Source organism: Typopeltis vanoorti, chromosome 20 (assembly GCF_054136105.1).
Source record: "Typopeltis vanoorti isolate ZY-2024b chromosome 20, IOZ_Tvanoo_1.0, whole genome shotgun sequence".
Taxonomy (NCBI): domain Eukaryota; kingdom Metazoa; phylum Arthropoda; class Arachnida; order Uropygi; family Thelyphonidae; genus Typopeltis; species Typopeltis vanoorti.
Genome location: NC_143568.1, coordinates 106,619,126 through 106,638,553, shown reverse-complemented (window position 1 = coordinate 106,638,553; position 19,428 = coordinate 106,619,126). Strand labels below are relative to the sequence as shown.

Genomic DNA, 19,428 nt, shown 5'->3' with positions numbered 1-19,428 from the left:
TAACCTTCACACCACATGTCAAATTAACAACTCTGATTCACTGTCCTAAGGAAAAACTACATCCTCTAGTACAGGGTTACTCAAACTGTTTTCCACAGAACACTAGTGTTCTGCAGAATGTGAACAGGTGTTCTGTGAGTTCTGGAATTTGTCATTTTAGTTTTTCTAAGCATTTTTCATGAATAAATATTTTATAGCAAAAATATTCTGAGGAGAATAATATTCGTGAATATGTCGAAAAGCTCAGACCCAGAACGCCTAATAACATCTGTGTATCGTTAATTTTCACACATCGAAACCTTTCAACATTTGGGAAAAGGAATACCGCTGTTTATGACAGGTCATAAAAATTGCCTGCAAGCTCATTACAACAATGGGTGGCATATCCTCTGTTCTCAAAACTGAAGGAAATGAGATCTGTGTAGCAAATGTCAGTGACCAAGAGACGTTATTAAACATGAAAATATTTATGAATTATCGTTAATTTTCACACATCAAAATCTTTCAACAATCAGGAAAGAGAATACCGCTGTTTATGATCAATCATAAAAATTGACTGCAAGCCAATTACAACAATGGGTGGCGTGTTCTCAAAACTGAATGAAATAACATCTGTGTTGCAAATATCAGTGACCAATCAGCAAGGAAGTATAAAGAAAATTTTTCCACTGAAATTAAAGATCAAGGTAGTCTGTATCTGGTTCTCAAATCTATTAATACTGAATACTTTCTTTGCAAGTTTGTATTGCAGTATATAAGTGCTTGTTCTGAAATTGGAGTGCCACGATTTTTTTTTAAAAAAGTAATAGGAATACATTACTAATTATATGAAGAGCCAAAGGCTTCAATTTGGCGACATGAACTTATTTAAGTTAAGGGATATTGCATCCCATATTGTTTCATAGCTGAATATAGAAACTATATAAAGTTCGGCGAGTCCAAGCGTAAGCAAATACCTGGATAATGAAACACTGAGGCAACTCATAGTAAAGGTGGAGCCAGCCTCGATCACTATTCTTGGTATTTGCCCATAATGTGAAACCCAGCTCCTAGGAGCTGGGTTACTGTTCTACATTATGAGAGAAGGTCACTACCCAAACCGGTTTCAACCTTTATTCAGGTCTCATCAGTGAGTAGGTAGACCTAAATAATACCAAGTTTGTAGTGAACAGAACTTACATATACTCTACTATAAGAATTGCCAAGAAGGTGTCCTAATAAATTACTAATTATATGAAGAGCCAAAGGCTTCAATTCGGCGACATGAACTTATTTAAGTTAAGGGATATTACATCCCATATTGTTTCATAGTCGAATAAGAAACTCAAAGAGTTTCATGCCGAATATAGAAACAATATAAAGTTTGGCGAGTCCAAGCGCAAGCAAATACCGGGATAGTGCAACACCTAACCCATTGCTAACATATTTGCTTATGCTTGGACTCGCCAAACTTTCACATTATGGGCAAATACCAAGAATAGTGATAGGAGCTTGCTCCACCCTTACTATGAGTTGCCTCAGTGTTGCACTATCCAGGTATCTGCTTACGCGTGGACTCACCGAACTTTATATAGTTTCTTATTCGGCTATGAAACAATATCGGATGTAATCCCTTAACTTAAATAAAATAGGAATATAGATTTAAAATCTAATATGAATAAGAGACAAGGCACTTTGTTTAATTTTGGTATTAAGAAATCTCTTATTGAAGGTGTTTGTGATGGAACAGATAGTGAGTCATCCACCTCGAGCCTACAAAGATCTCCAGGATGTACAAAAGGAGGGGAAAACTACCAGCACACAGGAGAAAAAGTCTGCATTCACTCGTAATTACTTATAATATTATAAATATATTTGGTGATCAGAATGGGATACATCAATGAAAATCAGCATAAATTAATTTAATAATGTTTGCCTGAGGAAACTACAACATGCTACAAGATTTTATTAGTGCAGTGATTGATAACTAATGTAAATGTAATTTTACATTTATCAACATGCCAACCGTATACATAAGTGGACTAATAATCTTTATGATTATGCCATGATTAATTATTAATACTTATGTTAATGTATGAACGTTAAAAAATTTTGGAAAGGTATTTAAGAGTAAATTTTTTGGGACCAGGCCCATGGGGAAAAAAAAAAAAAAAAAATTTATTCCTGTATATAGGGAGTAGGCGGCTTTTAAAAAAAGAATTCTCACTCTTTTAACTAATTTTATAATTAATATATCTGATTTATTTTCATTATTTTTGTTACTGAACATTTTATCAAATCATTCTTATTACAATTGCTTTTACATTATTCGACACGGTTTAGTACTTTTCTTACAAGTATTCTTACAATTTATATTTACTTTTGTGTGTTGCAGTCTTTTTTTTTTACTATTTTGCATTATTCATTTACTTTCATATTATTTAACATTTCTTATTTATAATCTTATTGTTTTTCATACTAAAGTTACCTTTGCAACACAATTCTATTTCTTTTTATTATAACTCTGACAAATTTTGGAATTTGAATATTATTCAAAAATTACCCATGGATTCTTGTTTAAAGACAGGAACTTTAACACAAGGAGGAGCAAGTACTTCTGCTGACACATCTACTCGTATGATTGGAGAAGATATGGAATTACAAACTGTGGTTTCTTCAAAAACTAATATTAAAGAACAAGAGTCATCTAAGAACAGACCAAAATGGAAGTACTATGAAAGTTATTTAAATTATGGATTTACGTGTATTGGCAATACATATGCTCCTGATGCAATATGTGTTTTATGTAATAAAATACTAGTAAACAGTTCTTTGGCTCCAGCTAAACTTCATAGGCACTTTGAAACGAAGCACACTGATTACAAAGGAAAAGATATACATTTTTTTAAGAGACGACATGACTTGCTAGAAAAATCTAAACTTCAAATGGCTACAATTGCTACAACTGAAAATGCAACAGAGGCATCTTTTCGCATGAGTTACTGCATTACGCTTCATGGTGAAGCTCATATAATTGGTGAGACACTCATTAAGCCTTGTGTGAAAGACATTGTATCATGCATGTTAAACGAGCAGGTTGCTAAAAAAATAGATGCAGTACAATTATCAAATGATACTGTTTCACGCAGCATCAAAGATCTTTCTGCTGACATAGAGAAAGAGCTAATTCATCGACTTAGACTCTGCAGTGAATATTCATTGCAAATGGATGAATCTACAGATGTCGCAGGACTCACTGCATTACTAGTGTTTGTTCGTTACATATTTGATAAAAGTATTGAAGAAGATTTACTCATGTGTGAATATCTACAAGAAAAAACTACTGGAGAAGATATATTCAACTGTATTAATAATTATATTACAAAACAGGAAATCGGTTGGGAGAAGTGTATTGATATTTGTACAGATGGTGCTCAAGCAATGGTAGGAAAGATGAAGGGAGTTGTAACATGTATCCTGCAAGTAGCTACAAGAACCACCAAAAGTCATCGTGTTTTGTATAGACAAGCACTAGTAACAAAAAGAATTCTTACATATTTAAAAACTATTTTGGATGGAGCCATAAAAATGATCAATATGTAAAATCTCGACCACTTCAATCCAGATTATTTAAACTTTTGTGCGATGAAATGGGTAGTGCACATAACGCACTTTTATTACATACTGAAGTAAGATGGCTATCCAGAGGAAAAGCATTATTGAGGCTTTCTAAACTTCTTAGTGAGTTAATGGACTTCTTGACGTCACATAATTTAGGACAAAATTTTATTGAATTATTAAGAAATTCTTCATGGTTGATGACTCTTGCGTATTTTGGCAGATGTTTTTACAAAGTACAATGAAATTAACTTATCATTACAAGGAAAGAATATTACAATTTTTAATACAACAGATAAAATTGCATCTTTTGACAGGAAGTTGCAAATCTGGATTTCTACAGTTGAACAGAATAATTTTCCCATCTTGCATGAATTTTTGACTGAAATAAATTCTAAAGGTAAATGAAGAAGTTTCTAATGTAATTTTAGAACACTTGCATGACTTACAATCAACCCTTTGCAATATTTTCCAAAATCCAGTGAGGACATTTCCTGGGTTCTGAATCCATTACAGTGACAGCTAAGCCAGCAGGCTTCAGCGCAAGTGATTATGAAAATCTAATTGACTTAATTAGTAACTCTGATTTAAAACAAAAATAAAAGTAACTGCCAATAAATGATTTCTGGACAAATTTAACAGAAGCGCAGTGTGTCAAAACTAGCTATTCTCGTTTTACTTCCTTTCACGACATATTTATGCGAGGCAGGATTTTCATATAATGCTGCAATCAAATCAAAGTCAAGGAACAGACTCAACGCTACACCAAATATGAAAATTCAACTTTCTAATATTGTGCCTGATATCAAAAAGAATTTGTAATTCAAAGACCCAAAAACATCGGAGTCATTAAGAACTTAATTTGCAATATACATGTATATACCCTAATTTATTTTAGTATTTTTATGTGTTTTGTTTTTAATAATTATCATTTGACAATAAATGTTTGTTTTTTCTTAACACTTAGATTTACTCATTTATTTTATTTATATTTACCTATCCTACAAAACCAGCACACAGGAGAAAAAAGTCTGTATTCACTTGCAAGTACTTATAATATACATTTTTGGTGATCAGAATAGGATATGTCAATGAAAATCAGCACAAATTAATTTAATGATGGTTTAATTAATTATTAATTAATTATCAATTATTAATAATAAATCAGCTAAATTACCAATTAATTATTAATTAATACATTACAAAATAACCAAGGTGTTACAAGAAAATTTCAGGATTTGTAAAGTGTTCTGTCATAGAAAAAATTTGAAAAACCCTGCTCTAGTACATCCTGGAGTGCATGAAGTTCCCTGTGACAAGGCACTATGGGCAGACAGGAAGATCTGTTAACATCCACCTTGGAGAACATGAAAGTTTTTTTCACTTGGTTATAAAATTAAAGATGCCAAGAAATTATATTCATGTTTAATCCTTTATCCAAGTGTAAGCAAACAACATACAAACTTTGTTTGCTTATACTTGGAGAAGGATTAAACATGAACTTAATTTAATGGCATATTTAATTTAGAGATGCATGAGAAATACATACACTACAATTATGGCAAGTCATTACATGGAAGAAAGCCAATGTGCTACATAGAAGTCATTATAGGTCAGAGAAACTATTTTTAGAGTTAGCAATAGCTATGCATCATTCTCCTGACCTTAATAAGTGTGGCTGCATTAATCTGCCAAAAATTTGGGAGACTATCCTAAGATCAACTCCTATACAACTATAATACTTTTTATACAACATTACAGTGTGCCAAATTAGCACTTTAGCTCTTTTGCGCATTACAACTTGAATAATTTCATTTACTGTCGTAAACTGTAACATGTTGTTTTACTGAGGATGCTAGTTTGAAATCCAGCAAAACAAACTAGTTAATAAACATCCTTTCATAATTTAGCTGATTTCTTATATAAATTAATAAGAAAGTCTCATTGACTATGTTATAACTGATAGTGATGTTTTCCCACTGGTTTAGGACAAGAATATGCAGAGTATTTGAAATAGGAAGTGATCACTATTTAATTTTGAGCAGGATAAAACTGAATTTCATATAGAAAACAAGTGCATATAAGAAAGTTTTAAAATGAATCAATGTTGAGCAGCTTTGAGGTGAAATGTAGACTCAAATACACAAACATCTTTGAAGAAAAAAATGGAAGAATTTGAAAACAAGAATCAAACCTTGGAGATTCAATGGCAAATCCTGAAGAAAACATTGATTCAGCCAGAGAAGGCACGTGGTGAGGTTGTCTGTAAGGACAGAAAAATCAGAACTCCATGGTGGACTCAGAAAGTTAAAGAGGCAATAAAAGAAAATAATAAAGCATATAGAAAGTTCCTAGCAAGTCAGTCAGTTTGTGCTCTTAGAGAATACAGAGAAAAATGTAAGAAAGCAAAGCACACTGTGTAAAACTAGCTAAACAAGTCATGGAAAGACGTTGGTAAGAACATAGAAAATAAATATCAGGAAGGTGGTAAAATATTCTGGATGCTTTGGAAAAAGCTTAGAAATGTAGGAAAAGTACAGTGAAAAGAAGAGATGATAAAGGTGATATGAAAACTAAAGATAATATTATTCTACATGTCTGGAACAATTACTTTGAAAGACTGCTAATTGAAACAGGCAGTGTCAGCATGATGGCAGAAAACTCCCAACAGGAATGCAATCAGGGAATACATATCCATGCTTGAAGTAGAAAAAGTCACCAAAAACCTGAAATGTGGAAAGGCAGCTGGAGTAGAAGTAGATGAAATTTGGCCAAAAATGCCCAAATATGGAGGAATAAAAGTTTTAGAATGGTTGCATTGCATAATTCAGAAGGCCTGGTCAGAAGATTGGAGTAAAGTGCTCACAGTACCCAATATAAAAAGGAAAATAAAACTGAGTGTGAGAATTAGAGGTATTTCCCTGCTGAGTGTCCCTGGTAAGATTTATACAAGTATACTTCAGAAACAGCTAAGAAAACTTTGGAAGGAAAGCCTGGTGAAGAACAATCTGGATTCAGGCCAAATAGAGGTTGTCAGCATCAGATTTTCAGTTTAAGATGGTTTCAAGTAAAATCAGGTGTGCGACAATAGTGCACATTATCTCTACTGTTATTCGTTATCTACATGGATCATATTATGAAGGAAAGTGGCATTAAATCTGATATTAAAATTGGTGATTGATCTTAGCTTTACTTTGTGCAGTCGATGTTATACTTGTGAATAAATCCAGTACAGGTCTGCAAGATTCCCTGACTAAATTGAATAACTGTTGTAATAAATTTGAAATGAAAATCAGCAATAAAAAGACAAAGACAATGAATATACAGAAACATTGAAAATATCAACTGTATCTTGATGGTGAATCTATAGAACAAGTAAAACATTTCAGCTATTTAGGCACAATATTTAATGAATAAATATCGAAATAGACAACAGAAATAATGAATTTATTTGCAATAAGAAAGAAATTATCCAACATACGAAATTAGCTTTATAAAATAATGCGTTCAAATTAATTTTAACTAATGAATACGACAGCTGGGTTAGAAATAAAAAAAAAAAAATGCTTCATCAAAGAATAGAGACCTTTAAGAGTTCTAAGAAAGATTAGTGGAGTGGACAGATGGCATCAATGGCAGTATCACATCAAAAATGAAGTTATTAGGAAAGCACTTGCCATTGTTAGCATTTGGGAATGTGTTAGTAGAGCTAATCTCAGGTGGTATGATCACTTAAACAGAATGGGAGAAGAAAGATTAATAAAACAAGTGTTCTTTGCAGGTTGGCTGGAAAAAAGACCTGGAGGAAGACCAAGTAGAGAGATTGATACAGTAAAAAGTGCTTTAAAAGACAGAAATATAAGATCTGATAATCTTGAAAGATAATAGATTAACTTGGAGGAAAATTATTGATCGACATTAATGGTGCAACTTTTTCATGTAATACTATCATAATTATCCTGTACACCTCCTGAGGATATATATCAGGAATTTGATGATGATGACAAAAGGACTAGTTTTTTCTTGTTTATTTAAAACTTATTTTCCCCATCAGTTTTCTATTCAAGGGAAAAATATCAACAATTTCTTTATTCTTAATCATTTGCCCACACTCAGCACTGATGTGCTACAAGTTTTGTACCTCTCATGAGGAATTTGAAAACAGCACTGCCTGATTTGATAAACCTGTACTGGAAGACTGTGCTATACAAATGCAGAGAATCAGAACTGTTCTGATTGAGTTTGAAATTATACATATCCATATACAGCATCCAACCAACCAAAAATCACAGAATACAAGCATATGCATAAACTTAACTGGTAGATATCAATGTTTAGCCATAGTAACTGTTCAATGTATCCCAGAAAAGTAATATGCCCCACTCTTTCAGAGTATTAGTAAGTTTCACTAATGAAGGCATTCTATCTAGTTATGTTCTAATTCTGTGTTCAAATTCATAGTAAAAATGTTCTGAGTTAGGTCAGGGTTCTATGCTAGCCACTGCAATGTTCCAATGTTATTCTCTTCAAAACAAATCACTACTCTGTAATATGGAACATTATCATGCTAGAAGGCACAGGTGTTATAAAACTGCATAATGAAGGAACACAGTTGTTCAGAACATAGCAATCATAATTTCTTGCGATGTGACCCAGATGGAGCTAACTCTTATCACAAAAATCAATCCCACATCATTATACTACCACCTCCTCCTCCAAATTTACTCATTAGACTGAAAAAGCATGTAATAAATCATCACAGCATAGGTAAATATATTTGATCCATTGTTTGTAGTTATTGATAACAAAGGCCTGTAGGCTACAGCTTTTTCACCAAAATTCACAGCACTGCCTCCTGCTGTTTCAATCTCTAAACCAAGATTCTCCAGGATCTGATAATAAGATGAGGTAACATTATTCAGGAGGGATCATGGTACATGTCATTCACTAACTAGCCAATTGTATTTTGGATTCAGGCATCATTCGTATTCTTCTATTTCTTCAGCATATTGCTAACTGTGGAGTTTGAAATATCTAGTAACAAGTATTTCCCCCAATGGCATTCAACTATCATCTTCTGAAATATGGTCAACTCTCAATATATTCATTATACAGCATACAAGACAGAAATGATTCCAAGTGAATCATTGACATCCATTATAAGGGGGAGGACTTTGCATTTTGCAATCAGAGAGAGATGTTGCTCGGATTACAGGATAGTGGCAAGATATGGGTAGAGTGTAGGCAGAACAAGTGATAAAATTTATACTACTGCAAAACATAACTTTTTTTTCAAGCTTCTGAATCTTAAAGAGTAACAGAACCCGCAAAGAATTAAACTACTAATATGCAACTACATGATTAAATATTTGACATCACAACTTTCTCAATAAAATAAAGATGATTTGCTTCTGATATTAAGGAGGACCTGCAGTTTCCAACTGTGCTATCATTTTTCACTTACCGATGTTTGTAAGTGAAAAAACTTTTTATATTATATTATTATAATATAAAAAGTTATAATACAACCTTCATCATCTAACACCAATGCCATCTACCGCCACCACTAGTGCTTTCACAGACAATCACAAACATCCATGCCCACGATGAGATTTGAACCTGCAGCCTTTTGGCTGGAGAGCGGATATGTTAACCACTCGGCCAACCAGGCTGGCCCGGATTTCATTATATCAATGAAACTTTTTATATTATATCAAAATCATGTATATTAATATTATGGATAACAGAAGCAAAAAAATATAAACAAAGAGCATTTCAATATTATGTTAAATAATTTACTTACAACACAACCTTTGGTATCAATGGGCCTCACATTAGGTTTCAGTCCTCGCCGAAAAAATTCTCCAAGATTTTTATACTCAGCTAAATCTTCCTTGTCAGCTTCTTTAACATCACAATCAAATACATACACAAAAAGATTAAGGACAGGCTTGCGCATCCACAAAGGAAGATTTAAAGAGTTAACCCAACCCCACCAGCGAGAGGTTATCCTCAGAGGAAACATCGTATAAAGTGATACCTAGAAGCCACAAAAATTACTGCTTAAAATAATAGTCATTATAATAAGTATAAAACTAGAATTCATTGTTAGAGTAATATGAAACCAATAACAAAGAAACAAATAATACGGACCATACACAAGCCAAAAAAACATTCAATAACATTTACTTTACAATACAATAACTATTCTATAGCATTTTCTGATGTAGCATAATCTGATGCAAAGAAGCAAACCTTGTGTAGAACTGATGTCATCAGAGCACAGAATCCTCAAATATCAACACCTTGAATAATATTTAGTTTGGTGAATATGAAAGGCTATTAGCCTATAGTACATTAATTAGGCTTAGTATACTCTAGAAAGCCTGCTCTAAAGACCAAATATGAAAACTTTTTTCAAGCCACTTCAGTAACGCATTCAAATAAGAAGCTTGATAACTTTAACAACACGCAATGAATTTCATCAATTACCTAAAAACATTTACAAAGCATTCATCAAAATAGCGGGATTTGAACCTACAGCCTGTTAACTGTAGAATAGATATGTCCACTTGGGTAGCAGATCACGTACTATTTCCATCACCAGTGGTGCCATTACAATAATTATGAATCATGCTAAAATTAATATCTTCCAAACAATTGTAAAACGCCTCCTTAAAATGATTTCATATAATCCAGTAACTAATCTTTCACTGGCAAACTATTTGCTTCTAATGCCAAGCTAAATAATCCATCATGAGTGAAAAAAGTGTCATCTAGTATTTACTGATAAAATGTAAAAATATTCATATAATTGATCATTAAATATTTAGGCTTTAGACTGCAAAGTATCTGCCATTTAGCAATTTTTAATGATGTCTAATTAAAATAAAAAAGACTTAGTCTTATTTTACATATAAACATTTAATTAAAATTACAAGTAGGCCTCTTAAAATGAATCATCCATAAATTGAACTAAAATCAATGTATTTCAATTCCTTCAGTATGAAAACTAACTTCTACAAGTTAATAAGTTTGCAATTTTTATAATTAGTTAAAAAAGATGACTGCAGGGAAATGGAACAAATCATGGAACATGGAGCAGCTAAAGATACAAAGTACGGCGAATGAATTCGCAAAGAAAGTAGAGGAAGAAATGAATGAGAGAAATATACAAGAAAGTGATGATGTAAGTAAAAAATGGAAGATTCTGAAGGAAAACATAACTGCTACAGAATTACATTTAGCCAAAACAGACAAGGAAAGAGAGAAAAGAAAGAAGCCATGGATGACAGACAATATTCTGAGGAAAATATCAAAGAGGAAAGTTAGTCCTCTTCCTCTGTCTTTATGAAGACAGAAGAAGAGGAGAAAATAAAATGAAAGAGCATAGAGGCTGTACATCATGAGGGAGGAATTGAATCTAGCAATTCAAAAGATGAAAGAAGGAAAATCCCATGGAATAGATAGTATATAGATGGAACTTATAAGGTATATAGGTGAAAAAGGTATGGAAGTGCCTTTTTCACCTATATTCCTTAAAAGTTATGGCAAATTACTAACGGAATTTATGAGGGATAAGAATTACCAGAGGAGTTTAGAAGATCAATTTTTATCCCCACTCCAAAAAAGACGGGAGTTTTAAACTAACAACTTTAGAACGATAAGTTTTATAACTCGCACAGCAAAAATTTTGGCACAAATAATTTTAGATAGAATTAAGAATAAAATAGAAAAAGAAATGAACGAGGAAGTTTGGATTCCGAACCAATAGAGGAACTAGAGAGGCTATAACTCGTCTAAGAATTATTGGGGAGAAAACACTAAACCATGGTGGAAAGTTGTTTTAGGGATTTCTAGATTTTGAAAAGGCATTTGATACAGTGAAACATAAAAGGCTTTTTGACATTCTAGAAATTATTGATACTCTTATTACTTGGAAATTTTAAAGAGATTATATTGGTCACAAACAGCGTCAGTATGTGCAAATGGAGAGGAAACAGGAGAATTTCCCAGTGGAGAGAGGAGTTAGACAAGGATGAAAGTTATCACCATTATCATCATCATATGTATCAAGGATTTAGGCCTAGCATGGCCTGTTCTAGCCTTAGAAGTCATCGTTGAATCGTTTAAGAGGACGTCCTGGTTTTCTTTTTCCTAATGGCTTGTACTTTAAGGCTTGTTTTGGTAATCTTTCTGTTTTCATTCTTTGAACGTGTTCCATCCATTTATGTTTATATTTTTTAATTTTTTCTATTACTGGTTCTTGGTTTAATTCTTTCATAATATCTTCATTTCTTTTGTGATCGAATAGGGTATACTTTGCAGTTTTTCTCATAAACTTCATTTCTGCTGTTGTTAATCTTTGTCTTTTTGTTTTATTGTCCAGATTTCGCTTCCATACATTAAAACTGGTAAGGCTAATGTATTGTATACTTTTAGCCTGGTTTGTTTTTGAACTAGGTTTGGTTTAAATATAGAGTTAATTACACCTGTTATTTTTAAATATTTTGCAATTTTTACGTTTATATCTTTTTCATATGTGATCATACATCCTAGGTAGTTAAATGAATTCACCTGCTCTAAGATCTTGTTATCTATTACTATTTTAGTTCTTGCTGGATCTTGTCCTTTAAGGCCATAGTTTTTGATTTTTCTGTTGATATTATCATACCATAATCTTTGGATATCTCATTTAGATTTAAAATAGCTTTCTGTAAGCTATCTTCAGAATTTGTAATTATTATTTGGTCGTCTGCAAAGAGGAGAGTGTTTAAGTTAACTGTAGGTGAAAGTTTAATTCCTTGGTGCAAATTTTTACTCCATTTTATTATTATTTCATTTAAGTAGATATTAAAAAGAGTTGCTGAGAGGGGACATCCCTGTCGGACCCCTTGGTTTATCTCTCTTGTATATGATAGCTCGTGATTTAATCTTATTTGTATTTGATTATTTTCATATATACTTGTGATAGCTTTTAGGATATTATTTGGTATTTGTCTTTCTTTTAATATGTTAAATAATATGTTTTTCTTAACTTTGTCAAATGCTTTTACAAAGTCAATAAATGCAATATGTGTTTCCAAATTATATTCTCTTCTTTTCTCTACTATTAATTTTAAGCAAAAGGCTGGGTCTATACATGATCATCCTTTTCTAAATCCATTCTGTACCTCTAGAATAAAGTTTTTGGAATATTTCATTAGTTTGTTATTTAAGATTCTGCTATATATTTTGTAACAGGAATTTAGTATATTGATACCTCTATAGTTTTTAGGGTCATCTCTATTACCTTTCTTAAAGATAGGAATCACAATTGCTTTTTTCCATTCTATTGGGGGGGAGGGGATACCAGTTGAGTAAATTTTATTTAAAAATAGTAAGAGTCTTTTTTTAAATCTTGTTCCTGTGTATTTATATAGTTCTGAACCTAGCTTATCTTCTCCAGGTGATTTTCCGTTTCTTGTTTCTTTCAGGCTGATTTCTAATTCTTCTTCAGTTATTTCCTTTTCATTTTCGTTAATTGTTTACCAGTTGTCTTTTTTAAAATATTTGTCTGTCCACAGTTCTGTGTAGTAATTTAGAAATTCTTCTAATTTTAATTCAGTGTTTAATTTTATGTTTTCTTTGGTATCTGCATTTAGGTGTTTCAAAATCTTATATACATTGGGTCTTATTTTATATAAATCATGTTCTAAATTAGAAACAAATTTATTCCATAATTCTCTATGTCTTTTTCTGACTTCTCTTTTAGCTATGGCTCTTATTCTTTTATATTCTATTTCATCTTCTAATCTTTTACTGCTTAACCATTTGTGATAGGCTTCTTTTTTCTTTTTAATTATTTCTTTGATTGTATCATCCCAGATCTTCAGTTTTTTTCTTTTATTGAATTTTTTGGTATTTCCTAAGCTTTCATTTGCTGCTGCATTTAGTATCGTTTTTATATTAAGCCATTCTATTTCTATTTCTTCATTTTGTTTTATTTTATCTAGATATTGGTTAATTCTTTGTTCATATAGCCATTGTACATTTGTGTCATTCAATAGTCTAGTTTTATCACCATTATTGTTTAACCTTTACAGTGAATAGATGCTTAGAGCGGCACCTGAGGATGTAGAAGAAGGAATAAAAATAAATGGAATATCATTAATAACTTAAGATATGCAGATGATGTAGTGGTGATGTCAGAAAATGAAAATGGATTACAACAAATTTTTCAAAGAATTGAAAACTCCTACAAAGAGTAGTGACTAAGGATTAACACAAAGAAGACCAAGATAGGCAGAAAAATAGGAGATAATGTAAAGATAAGATGTGGAGAAAAGATTTTAGAAGTGAAAAGATATCAATATTTAGGTAGCCTGGATCTCAGAGAAAGGAACTTCAGAGTTAGACATTAGAAATAGAATAGGCAAAGCTAAATCGGCATTTATGGAAATGAAGAGAATTTTAATAAACAAGAATATTAAAATAGGTGTTACAATTGGAATAGTTGAAGCAACAGTTTGGAGTATTGCAAGTCATGGAAGTGAGTCATGGACACTCAGAGAGATATGGAAAGAATTAATGCATTGGAAATGTGGTGTTATAGGGAGATGGAAAAGATTAGCTATACAGAGAGAATATCAAATCAAGAATTTTAAGAAGAGTTGGGATGGAAAGAACACTGCTAAAGAATATTATGCAAAGAAAGACCAGATTTGCAGGATATCTTCTGAGAGGTTCTTCAGGACACCTGACAAGAACTATATTACAAGGGAAAGTTGAAGCAAAGACAAGACATGGAAGACCACCTAGAGAGTGGTTCAATGACATCGTGGAATGGACTGGTTTAAGAATGACGGAGGCAACAGACAGAGAGAAATGGAGAAGAGCTGCTCATCTGCTACAACCCTCTTGCTAGAGGATGCTACCGGACGACGACGACGAGGAGTTAAAAGTTATAATATATAATTACAATAAGTTATAAATTAAAGTAAAAATACTGTATAATGGCAAAGCCTTAATGAGATGGGCTGATTGAGGGTCATCTGGTTTGACAGGCTCCTTGTCCTTCTTAGTGAGAACTGCAAGAAGGATTTTTGTGGGCCTTTTTCCCTCTTCTCTAACATGTTATAATATGTTTCAGACCATTTGAAAACATCTCTGGAATAGCTGCATTCCAGGTCAGGATCATCATCAACAAAAAGATTCACAGGCAGTTTGCATCAGTGTTAAAGCTTCTTTAACCACCTTACCGGCCATTATGGATCAAATACACATCCTCATACGCTTCGTATCCATCATATATTCCAATGTAATATCAATGGTATTAAAATTTTAACATGCACCTAGCATCCATGGAAACTTGGACGTGTGAGTATATATATATATATATATATATATATATCCTGGCCGGTAGCATGGTTAAGCATCTCTATGGTGAGGTTTCTGTGCTGCACTTCAACAATTGCTCTGAGGGTTGTGTGCAAGTAATGCATCTTGAAGGCTGAAACGATACCCTAGTCCGTTGGCTGCAAAAGTGGTGGTGTTGGACAGAAAATAAACATCTTAACATCCATGCATCAGAACATAAATCTTCAAGGTTTTGGATGCAAAGGGATGTTGTCAATGGCTAAAACAACTTTATTATTCAAGTTATTTACAGTACAAAATTTGCCACCTCTAGACAAAAGTATGAAGTGTACCATTCAGTAATGACTGTCTGGATCACCAATGCTTTTTATTAAAACTCCAGAGAACAGGCACACAAATCACAACAGTGCCATTTATAACACACGAGTGTCTTTTCATGATACACTAACAGTGGTTTTAATTTGAATGTATCTGATGAATTACTTACAACCCAGCAGCAACATATGTCAGCTTTTTGTACCTTTAAAACCAGGATTAGATTTCTGTTCACATGCTGTGTGGCATAAGCATTTTTTTCCAGTAATGATCTCATTCACATTAAAAGCCAAGTGATGGGAATAGCCATCTTCATTGATTTTCTGGAATTCAGCTGTATACTCATTTGCTGCAGAAACCTCATTAGCTGCTTCACCAGAAATTTTAATACTGTGAATTTTAGTCTAATTTTTTTAATCACAAAAACCAACCCCTGCTTGCCACAAATGACTTTTCTACCAGCTTCTTCCTTTATTTCATTAAACAAGGACTTTGCCTTACCCATAATTACTGCTTGATTACACTAATGTTGTTTTGATTCATATAGTCAACACACAGTACTAATAATTTATGCCATTACTTCATTCTTAAATATGATGCTCACAGAGTCTCCATAGCTTAGTCAGTAACCCTTTGGTCCTTTGGTTGGAAAGACCTGGATCTTAACATCCATCGAAGACATGAGGAATCTTTATCTAGGCTCTTTCAACTAAAGGTAAGTTAGCCAGTCTCATACAGAGGTAGAGGGTTTTTTCGCCTGGAAACTAGCTATTTTTCCTTTGGAACAGTCATACCAGCCCCGTGAACACACTAATTTACAATTAAAAAAAAAAAAAAAAATATATATATATATATATATATATATATATATATCTAGAAATAATATTTTTGGTTTACAGATTAAGTGTTGATCAATTTTATTAACTTAACCAACTAGTTTTGCCAAACTTTAACTGTTGGAGTCTTCAGGCCACTTACATATAGGCTGAAACAATCTCACAATTATGTGTAACTATAAAACTGACAAGAATAACTGTATCGAACGTGCATGAAACACTTATCGTGTGTACAAGATTAGTTAGCTGTTGCTAAGAAACTTTCTGTAGTATGTATTAAAGTTCATTTCTTTTGTTTTTAAAGATTTGATTAGGGTTTTCCCATATCTCTGGGAGTCTTGATTTCTGTTAAGGTTGACAGTAGAACAGGCGACTGTGGCTGCTTCTTTGAAAGTTCTTGAATGGTAATCTTCCTCTACGTAAGGGGAACAACTTTTGTACCACTTGATGACATGGTTAGTTGTAGAGAAATGAGACGATAGGCTAGAAATGTCCTGTCTGTTGTTTTTGACATAGCCAATGTGCTCCTCTTTTTGCCTGATTTCAAGGCTTCTTGAAGTCTGTCCGATGTAACTAGAGCCACACGAGCATGGAATATTATAAACTCCAGCATAGTTATAGAGAGGGTGGTTGTCTTTTGGAGATCTTAGTAGTTTACGAATAGATTCTATTGTTTAAATGTTACTCTTATTTTGTGTTGTTTGAGGAGGCTGGCGAGCTTGTAGGAGATGCCACTTACAAACGGAATTGCAATAGTTTTTGTATAATGAATATCTTCTTGTTCTTTTTGTGGTGGTTCAGAGAAAAGGACTTTGACTAGTCTTCTTGGATAGCCGTTCAAGTACAGATCGTTGGAAAATGTTAACTCATCTTGAAGGGTCTCGTTGTCTGTTGTGATGCAAATAGCTCTCTTCTTTAACATGTGTACAATGCTGAGTTTATGCGAGATGAGCTGAAATGTAGGTAGCGACATGTATTGGTCGGTTTTCTGTACACCGATAGATTTATACTGCCATCAATTTGTTTTTTTGATTAAGATGTCTAAAAACGGTAGTCGTTTTTCTTTCAAGTTCCAGAGTAAATTTAATAGAATGATGGAAGGAGTTGATCTTTTTGAGAAAATCATATAGGTCATCTTTGTTGTTGTTCCACACGATGAAGATATCGCCCACATATCTGAACCAAATTTTAGGTTTGGGAATAATTTGAAATAGGATTTTATTTTCTAAGTCTTCCATAAAGAGGTCAGCACATGAAGGTGAGAGTGGGCTCCCCATCGTCAAGCCTGTTAATTGTTGGTAGATCTTATTTTTCCAAGAAGAGTAGTTAGAATTTAGGCAGTGAGCAAACAATGAGGTTATATCTTGTGGGAACAAGGTACTTAAGATGTCAATGATCTCCACTACAGGAACTTTTGTAAAGAGAGAGGTGACATCTAGGGTGGCTAGAAGATCATTATCCGACATGTTGATGTTTTTTTAGCTTTTCCACAAAATGTTCGGAGTTTTTAATATAACTCTGAGTTGTGGATGTGTTGTTGTAAGAGTTTCGAGAGATGTTTTGACAATAAGTAGGTAGGAGAGTTTATTGCGTCAACGATTGGGCGTAAAGGAATACCATCTTTGTGCACTTTTGGAACGCCATAGAGTCTCGGAGCTAAAGGATGCATGGATTTTAATTTTTTAATCAAGTCTGTTGGCCAGTTGGATAAATTGCGTAGTAATTCATTGGTATCATGGTGATTTTTTGTCGGATCTTTCGTTAAAAGACGGTATATGGACAAGTCAGATAGTAGATGGTTTACTTTGTCCTCATAGTCCTTTGAGTTCAGTATTACAGTACTGTTTCCTTTATCTGCTTTAAGTATTATGATGTCCTTGTTGTTTTTTAAATTACGAATAGTTCTTCTATCCAATGAGGAGAAGTTTTGTTTTTTATTTATTTATTATCGCCTCACACTGTGTGAGGCGGTAATAATGAGATTCCTTTTTCTAGACTACAGATGAAATCCATTTTAGGAATCTGTTGAGGAGCTATTGCATAGTTGAAACCTTTCTTGAGAATAGCGATTTCAGGTTTCTTTAACATGTGGTTTGAGAAATTAAGAATAACTTGGTTGTCCGGTAAAGAAGGTTTAGACTCATTGTGGGTGGTATAAAGGTAGTTGAATTTTTTCACACAGCAAATGATTTAAGACTAAAAAGTTGTATAATACTTTCATCTCCCTATTCCACAAAACAAAACTTCTCCTCATTGGATAGAAGAACTATTAGTAATTTAAAAAACAACAAGGACATCATAATACTTAAAGCAGATAAAGGAAACAGTACTGTAATACTGAACTCAAAGGACTATGAGGACAAAGCAAACCTTCTACTACCTGACTTGTCCGTATACCGTCTTTTATTCAATATATAAAAACTATTGCAATTCCTTTGTAAGTGGCATCTCCCACAAGATGCCACTTTTGTGTTGTTTGAGGAGGCTCGCCAGCCTCCTCAAACAACACAAAATAAGAGTAACATTTAAACAATAGAATCTATTCGTAAACTACTAAGATCTCCAAAAGACAACCACCCTATCTATAACTATGCTGGAGTTTATAATATTCCATGCTCGTGTGGCTCTAGTTACATCGGACAGACTTCAAGAAGCCTTGAAATCAGGCAAAAATAGCACACTGGCTATGTCAAAAACAACAGACAGGATATTTCTGGCCTATCGTCTCATTTCTCTACAACTAACCATGTCATCAAGTGGGACAAAAGTTGTTCCCCTTACTTAGATTACCATTCAAGAATTTTCAAAGAAGCAGCCACAGTCGCCCGTTCTACTGTCAACCTTAACAGAAATCAAGACTCCCAGAGATATGGAAAACCCTAATCAAATCTTTAAAAACAAAAGAAATGAACTTTAATAAACTACAGAAAGTTCCTTAGCAACAGCTAGCTAATCTTGTACATGCAATACGTGTTTCACGCACATTCGATACTATTTTATTTGTAATTATTCTAGTCAGTTTTAAAGTTACACATAATTGTGAGATTGTTTCAGCCTATATGTAAGTGCCCTGAAGATGCCAACAGTTAAAGTTTGGCAAAACTAGTTGGTCAAGTTAATAAAATTGATCAACATTTGATCTGTAAACCAAAAATATTATTACTAATTCTCAGAATCAAGAAAATAAACCTTCATTGTATATATACCGAATTCCTCATTAGGAAGGCTCAACCTGCCCCCAAAGGAAGGAGGGTAGAAAGGGAGAAAACCAATACCAATAAATAAATAAAATGGTTCATGACATTTTTGCATAAACCATTCA

At 33.1% G+C, this 19,428-nt stretch overlaps 1 protein-coding gene across 2 annotated transcripts in view; it reads right to left on the bottom strand.

The window, feature by feature from the left end:
- Positions 1 to 19,428, bottom strand: part of LOC150095758 (phosphatidylserine decarboxylase proenzyme, mitochondrial-like) — a 143,754-nt gene that overhangs the window by 28,766 nt on the left and 95,560 nt on the right. For both annotated transcript variants that reach the window (XM_090410750.1, XM_090410749.1), the window contains exon 4: positions 9,401 to 9,637. In XM_090410750.1, coding sequence (XP_090266876.1) covers positions 9,401 to 9,637 — 237 coding nt within the window. The remainder of the gene's footprint in view (positions 1 to 9,400; positions 9,638 to 19,428) is intronic.